The 10,568-nt window shown below is 39.9% G+C and overlaps 2 protein-coding genes across 2 annotated transcripts; both read left to right on the forward strand.

Moving 5' to 3' along the window:
* The first annotated feature begins 221 nt into the window (after window positions 1-221).
* Window positions 222-1,566, forward strand: LOC147336149 (uncharacterized). The gene is made up of 6 exons (XM_086287644.1): window positions 222-270; window positions 422-760; window positions 936-977; window positions 1,075-1,176; window positions 1,318-1,355; window positions 1,456-1,566. The coding sequence occupies exons 1-6, from the start codon at window positions 222-224 to the stop codon at window positions 1,564-1,566; spliced, it is 681 nt and encodes a 226-aa protein (XP_086143770.1).
* Window positions 1,567-8,292: 6,726 nt separating this feature from the next.
* On the forward strand, window positions 8,293-10,225 carry LOC147336150 (uncharacterized). The gene is made up of 6 exons (XM_086287645.1): window positions 8,293-8,381; window positions 8,533-8,871; window positions 9,047-9,088; window positions 9,186-9,293; window positions 9,397-9,431; window positions 9,702-10,225. The coding sequence occupies exons 1-6, from the start codon at window positions 8,333-8,335 to the stop codon at window positions 9,801-9,803; spliced, it is 675 nt and encodes a 224-aa protein (XP_086143771.1). The 5' UTR covers window positions 8,293-8,332; the 3' UTR covers window positions 9,804-10,225.
* The last annotated feature ends 343 nt before the right edge of the window (window positions 10,226-10,568 follow it).

Consider the following 10,568-nt stretch of genomic DNA (forward strand, 5'->3'; position numbering starts at 1 on the left):
AAAAAATGAAGCATCACTCTTCTTCTTCTTCTTCTTTAAAGTAAAGACAAAAAATAACCTTGCAAAAAGCCCTTTAAGACTAAACACGTGTATCATGACTCTATGACCTAAACGCATTTAGCTTTGAAAGCAACACAAAACTCCTCCCTCTATCACATTTATCACACTGTGGCACCCTTCCTGGTGAACACACCATCTGCGGACATTGCAGGGCAGCAGTCATGTGCACGATGATGAACGTGATACAAGCTTTAGCTCTTGCTTGTTTCTGTAAGTTTGCTCTATTACTCTTTGACATCATTAGCTAATCTTTTTTTGCATTTTTAACCTATAATAATTTAAACACATTTGCTTATTAGTAACTTTTCACTCACAGATGTAGCACCATGTAGAGCAATTAAACATCTCATTGTTTCCACAGTTTCAGGCTGGATTGCTGCCTCAGGTTCTGAGTTTCAGACCTCAGAGGTGCAGGCAGGTAAAACTGTCACTCTGCAGTGCCCCAGGATTTACACATATGACATTATGACTTTCTGGTTCAGACTGGTCAACGGAACCACAGTCAACTTTATTGCTGTTAAGTCTGAAAGTGTTACGTATAATGCTGAATTTCAACCTGGAAAATTTGAAATGACACAAACAACCTCTGATGTCTTTCTCAAAATCAAACAAGTGGATGTGTCTGACTCTGCGCTGTATTTCTGTGGATTTGTCTTAGAAGGACATCCAAATTTAAGCGTTGTGCAATTAAAGGTTGGAGGTAAGATTATTGTAAAGTCTTTGCCTCCTCATTCTTCAGTTATTACTCTTTTAATTTATATTACATATGCAATGTAATTATTGTCAACACGCTGTATACAAAGACTATGGTGGTTATAGATTAAGATAAATATAGAAATGAGGACTAAAAAAATCAAGGCTTTATTTTTCAATAGGCACCGATGAGCCTCAGGATGACATGGACTGCATCTCTAAACGTAAGTCAACATTTCTTTTATTGCGCAGATGACTAAAAACACATGAATGTGAAATAAATTTCAGCCGTGTGGCTTTTTACCTTTATTTTTGTATTAGAGGCTCATGAAGTAGCAAAGCTGACGAGTGTCACCCTGGGTGTTCTGTCTGTTTTCCTGTTTATGGTCATCACTGGTCTGGTTGTTCAACACGGGAAATCAGGTACTTTTTACTTCAACCCTGTGTTTCTCTTATTTGGTGAAACGTCAACTATATGAAAAAATACAATGTTGCCACAAAGTTTTATCTCTTAATGTCACTGTATTGTTCACTGAATTGATGATCATGTCTTTGAATTATCAGCTAACGAACATGAAAATAAGAATCCAGAACAATTTGAGGTGGGAGCCTTTTTATACAGTATGCTGCAATGTTTGAATATTTTGATGCTTGCAGCTTTGAGCCAGTTCAGTTATTTTATTTCTGTACTTTTAATTACAGAGTCTGGACCCTGGCACCCTGAAGGATCCAGCACTGCAATCAGCAGTAAAAAGACGCAGGAGGCCTGCAGCAGAAACTCATGTTATTTATACTACCAACAGAAAAAACTAATTTCCCTGCTGCTTCCTGTTTTTATTTCTATTTCCTGTCTACTTTTGGCTGCATCTTCACCCCATCAGCCCCTATTTGTTTTGTTTGCTACATAGACTGCCTGCCACTGTATGCAGGAAGCTGCTGTACACTGTCCTTTAACAGATATGATCAGGCACTTTTTTCAGTATGTGATTCTAGATTTTTTGTTGCATTTACCTCAACCTCAAACCAGCAGGAGACAGAGAGCCTGCAGCTGAGAGAGAAGTAAAATTCATGTTGCTTAAGCTGCCAGCAGATAGTAAAGTTTAAAAAGAAGCTGTGAAACCTCATCTACTTGTTTTTTTTTTTTGTTTTTTTTTTTGTTTTTTTTTTTAAATGACATCAGAAACAGCAGTATGCGACATTACGTGATGGCAGAGCTTCAGTTCATCCTTTGTCATTTTTTTTTTTTTTTAATAAATAGGGCAGGGGGAATGAATGAGAGAGAGAGGGGGAGAGAAAGAAAGAAAACCAAAGGGGAGAAGAGACGGTGAGAAGGGGGGGGAAGAGAGACAAAAAAAAAAAAAAAAAAAAAACTCCTGGGTCACCTGTATGGAGAAAAAAAAAAAACAAACAAACAAACAAAAACAAACAGAGGAGACAGCAAACAACAAAGAGCAACATAATAATAGAGAAAACAAAGCACCATCACAATAAACTAGCTAGTCATAGATATCAGTATTTACTAAGTAATAAACGATATTGTGCAGCACGCAAGATAGACAGCGCACAGTGTGCTTTGAGGCAGCAGCCAAGAAAGCTTTAGTCCGCGTCTGTGAATACCCATGTGTGCATACCTGTGTGGATCAGCATGCTTGCATTCCAAAGGTTCATCTACTTGTTTTGATTACATACAGTGTTGGGGAGTAACGGAATACATGTACCGCTGTTACGTATTTAAAATACAAAATATGAGTAACTGTATTCCGTTACAGTTACCGTTTAAAAAGGTGGTATTCAGAATACAGTTACTTTGTTGAAATAAATGGATTACATGGCGGTACTTCCCTGTTTCATATTGTGGCGGGTCAGGACTGTTTAGGTTTTGTTTGACAGCTACGTTCTGTTGTTCTAGGCGGCAGCGTTACGGTTGCCATGGTTACAGGGTGACGCTCTCTCTCTGCGACTGTGTGTTTCCTGGGTGAGAGAGCACCTTTTTGTTGTTGTTGTTGTGCTAAGCTATGCCGAGCAGTTTGGTAACAGCGGTGTGTTTCTGTTGGAAAATAAACGGCTGTGCTTCCTGGCAACTCGGGGTAGCAAGACCAAACGACACCTCTGTCTCCTCCTTGTCTGAGCTTGCCACAGTATGTTTGGCTTGTTTCCTCCGAAACAATAAGTTCTGTTGGAGCAGCCTTTCAATGCCTCTCTCTGTCTCTCGCCTCACAAGCAAAGTTGACCCAGACAACAAAGTAAAGCTATTTTTCGGCTACGAACCCGACGTATTAGCCAGAGGTCCCTTTACTACGGTTCGGAGCTGCAGACCTTCAGTCATAGTAATAAATCACACAGCAATAGTACATTCATGTAGTTGTAAAAAGCATGATAATATATTAAGTAATCCAAAGTATTCAGAATACGTTACTCTCATTGAGTAACGTAACGGAATACGTTACAAAATACATTTTGGGGCATGTATTCTGTAATCTGTAGTGGAATACATTTTAAAAGTAACCTTCCCAACACTGATTACATAATGTCAGACTTTGCGGATTTTTAGAAAAATAATTACAATTATTTAATGAAAGTGATTAAAACTGCAGCCATGCACCCTTTGAAGACAGATAAATGGATAAATGGACAAAGTCTGCACCACAGGGAGATTTCCGCACTAACAACAAATATGACATGACATCATTAATTCAAATACTAAGAGAAACATTATTTACAAAACTCTCTTCTTGCTGGTGTAACCGGTGTGTTTCTGTGTTGTGTCTGACAAAGAAGGGTAAAAAAAAGAAAGACCTCCAAGTAAATAACTTGCTCGCTCCAGCTCCTCTCCCACAGGGGAATTGTAGAAAAAGGGGAGGGGCCAAAGGGGGACACTGTATTCATAGGGTTGCACCAAAGAAGAAGAAGAACAATGAGGAGGGGCTCTAACTGATAATGAATATAACTAAAGGCTTGAAGATCCTAACAGACAGGTATAAAGAACAACTACTGTGTAATTATAACAATAAGTAATCTATGACTGGGTTACACTGGTCTTATATGCAAAAACAAAAATAATTAAATCATTGGAGCTATGGTATAAGGTATGTTTCTCTGAAATTAATTCCATCAAGTTTTATATAAAACACAAACGTGATTTTAGTTTGAATACACTGACATTAGTAATTGTTTCACAGTTTCTATTATCTTGTATGAGAAAAGAGAAGTTGTCTTTCCTGACATTTGAACAAACAAAGTTTGTAGCAACACTGTTTATCAAAGGCTTTGAGCATTGCAATGAAACCACACGCAAAAATAGCTGAACTGCTTTCACATAAAAGTTTCACATCTCTCTTTCAGCTGTTTAGGTCAACTGCTTTAATGCATTTGAAAAGGGTGACATGCTTTTAGAGGAAAAAACACTGATCCACTAACAGGCTCTACTCTGAAGGCCAGGCTAGTTTCATTTGACAGAAAGCAGCAAAAACTAAGTTTGGCCTCTTTGAGTCTTTTAAATTGTTCCTCATACTCAATGAGCTTGTAAAGGTTAATCATCATATTTAGAGAGGATTACCGCAAGTACGTGTCAGACTGGGTAAGGCATGTGATGTGAAACAAATTGACTGAGAACTAAAATCAAACTGATTTTCAGATATTTATTGAAAGATTGTTGAAGCCTTTGTAAAGACATCAATACTGCATGAACAGTCTTATCACAAGGATTGTGACAGCTCCTTTATACTCATTGTGTGGATAGAGTGGGTATAAAGGATCTTTCTTTTCCGTGGTTGGGAATTCTTACCATCATGCTGATGCTGGTGGTGGATTTCCACAGGTGCAGACCCACCACACCGACACCAGTGAACATCTGGGGAACTGACAGTGGGATAGTGGACTGATGCTCATTAATTGAATGGTCAGAGCTGACTCTACCTGCTCAGGAAGCTTTTGGAGTGTAGCAGGTGCTCCTGAAGACCTTTTCTGACTCTGTGGTGGCATCAGCCATCTTCTATGGTATCTGTTGAAACAGCAGCTTATCTGCAGCTGAGAGGAAGTGGTTGGATAAGCTCATCAGGAAGGCCAGCTCTGTCATGCCCATTGACTCAGTGCTGGTGGTAGGAGACAGAAGACTGGCAATTAAATCATCAATGTCTGCACTACATGCATGAATCTGTTGGAGACCTGGAGAGCTCCTTCATTGACAGACTTGGACTTTATAATTATCACTGCTCCCAGCAAACACATGACAGGGGAAGAAACAATCAGTCACATTTATCTCTGAAGGAGTAAATACACCCTGTGGGGGTTCAAAGCATATTGGACGCCTCGCAAAATCACTTGTGGGAATGAAATGACCACAGAGAACTGGAATTTAGTGTGGTTGATATGACAAATGAACTCACAGCAGTAATTGTTATTGTTATTAGGGTTGATTATAAGTAGGTCTACTTGCCATACAGAGAATTCACTAAGAATTTATTAGTGAAGTAGTTGTGAGATTCACATAGTGTAAGCACAATTTTATTTGGATAAAATTTAGGACTAGAGAAGAAGCTGAAACTCTCAGGAAGAAAGCACCTTGAGTGATTCTTCAAGCCTTTCCAGCGTTCGTGTTTATGTGGATGTTGATATATGTGAAAATGATCACAAATCACAGAAAACACAACACAACTGAAAAACCTCTCAGGTCACACCATCCTAAACAGGTATTGTCTGTGTTTAGCTGCTGATATCTGGTGACAGACTTTCCCCCCGTGTGTCACATAGTTGGAGCTTGATAAGCTCTTGTTGGGGCACTTTTTCACCCAACACTCTGACTTTAGTTCCAACGCAGCTGTAGATTGAAAGGGCAAAACACGTTGATCAACCTTGTTGTCTTCCTCAGCATCAGTGTGCAAATCTTTAAAACTCTGAGTAGGTTTTGTGGTTCTGGAATCCTCTTGTAATTGCTGGCATGAATCTTGAGCGGTTCAACTTTGACTTTAACCTCAGTCTGGGTTCACAGAAGTATCTGGAATCGTCTTTGAAGATCTCTTATCACTTTTCTGGTTTGTAAGGGTGTGGGGTTTTTTATGCACATTGTGCCTTAACCTACTGTTTCAAAACTAGTGCTGAGCTTATCTGGAATTCGCCACTTTGAAAGGGTTTCTTTGAGCAAGGTTTTTGCATCTTATTTGCAAGAAAGGAAATCTGCTGCTTATTTTGAAAACATCTCAGCAAACACCAAGCATGTTTCTTTACATTCACATGGCCTGAGTTCAATGTCAAAGTCCATGTGTAGATGATAAAAAGGCTTATCTGGGTGTGGATGTGCTGCCTGTAGCCTTTGAATGCCTGTATTATTACTTGCACAAATCATACAAGAGTTAAAAGATTATTGAAAGGGTAATTACAGAATCTCTTTGTAAACCACTGTTGCTGTTTTTGTTGTAAAATCCCTCCTTTTAATAGATGGTTCTTTCCATGTGTCAGTGTAGCATGATAAGAGCATCATCTCTATCTCATCGTGTCACATTAAGCTGGCTGGTGTTCTTCGTGAGCCTTTGGTCAGTGAACTCTTGACTCTTGTACTGCTGGACTCCTTTTCTTGGCTGTTTGTGCTGTCTGGATTCTGTTGGTTCTCAGCAGGGGCCTTGGGCACTGGTCTTCCTGTATGTTTCAGGCTTGGCGTACTGATGGCATGCACTGCGGTTTGGTCTTTGTTTTTGTTGGGGCCACCTGGGGTTTCTGGGCTCATCTGGGTTTTTGTTAACACTTTATGTGTTGGTGTTCAAAGTCTAGTGATTTGAGAAGCCTTGATTCGTGTAACAAAACTATGACAGACCCATCCACATGTTCATGCTTTTCAGAATCTCACACACTTTATTAACACTCAATGTTGCTGTTACAACACGGCTGCAGCTTTCCAGCTGCCAGCAGCGCATCTCGCCTGCAGCTGCATTGCAGATCACGCCCCGCTACATACCTCCATCATCCGACTGAGGCCGAGGAAAACATCCAGGTGAACCTACTCCCTCCCCCTGCAAGTGAGAGACTGAATTGGCCCGGACCGTTAGCGCCCCCAGCTTCTGGCCCAGCAATGGGGAGGTGTCGTTCTTGGTGGCCGCCCGCGCATCCGGTGGCAGCGGTGGCGTAGCCGCCGTGGAAGTGCACTGAGGTACGGCCGGTGTCATGCTGCATCTCCCCAATCTCGGACTGCACAGGTCCTCCAGACTAATTGACCTCAGGCTCAGGCCGAGCAGCCCTCTGCGGCACGTGGACCTCCATCTCCTCGCACAGCTCATCCACCACTCTCAGCTGGAGCAGCCCCTCGCACGCCTCCTCCATCATTGGCTGGTCCAGTTCTTCATCTACCTCCGGCTGGAGCAGCTCCTCCTCCACCTCTGGCAGGCGTAGACCCTGACGCACCTCCACCTCCAGTGACTGCGTGGCAGGCCCCCGCCAGTCACAAAAGGAGTCCGGATGGGTGCAGCAGCAGGCTGCAAACTAACATCTTGTTGTTTCTACTGCTTCAGGCTGGATTTTCTGTCTTGGGTTGTAAGTTTCAGACCACAGTGGAGTGGGTGTGATTGGTTGTCCATGATGGAGAACCGTTTTTTTCAGTTACCTTCTGTCCTTTGTAGGTTGCATTATTTGGTTATTATTTGATGTATTCTTTAAAAAAAATACAAGTACTATGGCCCATGAAGCTGTAAATCAAATGGAAGTTAAAACCCAACTTTGTCATATAACAACATGTCTTTTGTTGTCATAAAAGTGTTGACTCAAGGACTCTTTGACTTTTACTATCTTTCATGGTTCCCATGACAGATAGTAAATGTTTCTTAGGTCTCATTTGATATTTTGTTTAGGTTGCTTGTTCTTCCTAGTTTAAACATTTGTTTTTCTAGTTCTTAGTTTCTTCTTCATTTAATCTGTTCCCTTTTGTGCTCTGGTTGTTTTGGTGTCGTCTGTGTTCTCCCCAGCCCGTCATGTCTATCACCCATGCCTGTTTCTTCCCCAAGTGTCAAGCCTGTGCTTCTTGGTCTGCATGGTTCTTGTTTTATTTTGACAGGCTCTCATCCTGTGTTCAGTTTTGCTTCCTACTGTCCTGTTAGTTTGATTATTTCCAGCTGTGTTCCCTGTTTTCCTCTGCTTATTGTCGTGTCATTCCTGCTGCAGTGTGTTTCCTTGTTCCCCTTGTTTCCATCGCTTATCCTAGTTTCTAGCTTTTTGTTTCCAGTTCTTAGTTTCTAGTTTTAGAGTTTTGTGTTTAGCTATGGTTTATAACTTTACAGGAATAAAACTCCCTTCTTTTGGGTCTACCCTTTGCCTGCCACACAGCCAACCCTGACACTATCAGCATTTTAACAACAATGCATGTTTTTAAAGCTGAGAAAAAATGAAGCATCACTCTTCTTCTTCTTCTTCTTTAAAGTAAAGACAAAAAATAACCTTGCAAAAAGCCCTTTAAGACTAAACACGTGTATCATGACTCTATGACCTAAACGCATTTAGCTTTGAAAGCAACACAAAACTCCTCCCTCTATCACATTTATCACACTGTGGCACCCTTCCTGGTGAACACACCATCTGCGGACATTGCAGGGCAGCAGTCATGTGCACGATGATGAACGTGATACAAGCTTTAGCTCTTGCTTGTTTCTGTAAGTTTGCTCTATTACTCTTTGACATCATTAGCTAATCTTTTTTTGCATTTTTAACCTATAATAATTTAAACACATTTGCTTATTAGTAACTTTTCACTCACAGATGTAGCACCATGTAGAGCAATTAAACATCTCATTGTTTCCACAGTTTCAGGCTGGATTGCTGCCTCAGGTTCTGAGTTTCAGACCTCAGAGGTGCAGGCAGGTAAAACTGTCACTCTGCAGTGCCCCAGGATTTACACATATGACGTTATGACTTTCTGGTTCAGACTGGTCAACGGAACCACAGTCAACTTTATTGCTGTTAAGTCTGAAAGTGTTACGTATAATGCTGAATTTCAACCTGGAAAATTTGAAATGACACAAACAACCTCTGATGTCTTTCTCAAAATCAAACAAGTGGATGTGTCTGACTCTGCGCTGTATTTCTGTGGATTTGTCTCAGAAGGACATCCAAATTTAAGCGTTGTGCAATTAAAGGTTGGAGGTAAGATTATTGTAAAGTCTTTGCCTCCTCATTCTTCAGTTATTACTCTTTTAATTTATATTACATATGCAATGTAATTATTGTCAACACGCTGTATACAAAGACTATGGTGGTTATAGATTAAGATAAATATAGAAATGAGGACTAAAAAAATCAAGGCTTTATTTTTCAATAGGCACCGATGAGCCTCAGGATGACATGGACTGCATCTCTAAACGTAAGTCAACATTTCTTTTATTGCGCAGATGACTAAAAACACATGAATGTGAAATAAATTTCAGCCGTGTGGCTTTTTACCTTTATTTTTGTATTAGAGGCTCATGAAGTAGCAAAGCTGACGAGTGTCACCCTGGGTGTTCTGTCTGTTTTCCTGTTTATGGTCATCACTGGTCTGGCTGTTCAAAACAGGAAACTTCAGATGGGTACTTTTTACAGCTACACAATCGCTCTTATAATCTTTGCTCTTCACAAATGTATAATTGGTTTATGTAATAGAATAACACTAATTTGTTTTTTGTGGATTAGCAAATAAAGAAGAACAGAATTCGGACCACAGCACGGTGAGTCAATCTAAAAATGTACTTTTATGCTCTGATTAGCAGCGCTTAAACAAAATGTGCCTGTACAGCATTACAGTGCAAAATGACATCGTATAAAGGGAGAAATAAGATTTATAGTTTGTATGTTCCAATTAGCTGTTGACTAATTGTCTTCTTTCCTTTAGAAATGTAACATAAACACTTCATTGTTATTGCTTATATTTGTCTATAATTATAATTAATATGTATATAATACTCATAATAAATGAACACTGAATGTGCTTTTCACAGAATCGTGGATCTGATGAGGTGAACTATGCTGCAGTGACAGTTCGACCAAAACCAAAAAGAAGAGAGATCGAGCCGAATGTGATCTATGCTTCCACCAGATAGAATCAGCAGGCGACTTGAACTGCCTGATGAGGTTATCATGACTTAGTGTGGAAATGAAAAACTCTTGTTAGAAAAAAATAAAATTCTTTGCTGTGGTGAACCAATGCTAACTGAATTTTCACATGTGTTTTCCTGTTAATTCTAAGTACTTACTTTGTCCATCAAAGTCTATTTAGCCAAACAAACATGTAATGTGATTGTTAATCAAATGGAAATCTGCACACGACCTGAACAGAAACAGTCGATACTTGATGACTATAAATCTCAAATCAGATTCATGGCTCTGATGGCCCAAAATATGCTGCAGTGACATTTCAACCAAATGCAAAAAGAAGAGCGATCGAGACAGACACGATCTATGCTGCCACCAGACGGACTCACTATGTAACTGGAAATGATGCTGTATCATATTAATGATATGATGCAGCAATTCTAACTCTGCAGTGAAGAAACAATGCTACTGTAATTGTACATGTGTATGTTCTGTTTTATTAATTCTTAATATTTTCTTGCTCATTTAAAATCTTTGTCGCCAAACAAACATAATGCTAAATGTCTTGAACAAACATAACATATATAAATAAACTAGAGTCCAGTTAATATAAATACATCTGAAACTCTTTCATCAGACGATACAACATAAGGTCTCATATATCTGTCAAGGCTCGCGAGGCAACCTGTGTGGAATTATTAAAGGACCCAAGATGCAGGCACTTCTGATGTGAGGGAGCTTTAGTAATGGAGGTTGAAAATACAAAAAGGCAA

The sequence above is a fragment of the Aulonocara sp. 'chitande type north' Nkhata Bay genome, linkage group LG3 (genome assembly GCF_057382095.1).
Source record: "Aulonocara sp. 'chitande type north' Nkhata Bay isolate Kocher_YH1m ecotype deep benthic linkage group LG3, A_spYH_male_GT1.1, whole genome shotgun sequence".
NCBI classification, from domain to species: Eukaryota; Metazoa; Chordata; class Actinopteri; order Cichliformes; family Cichlidae; genus Aulonocara; species Aulonocara sp. 'chitande type north' Nkhata Bay.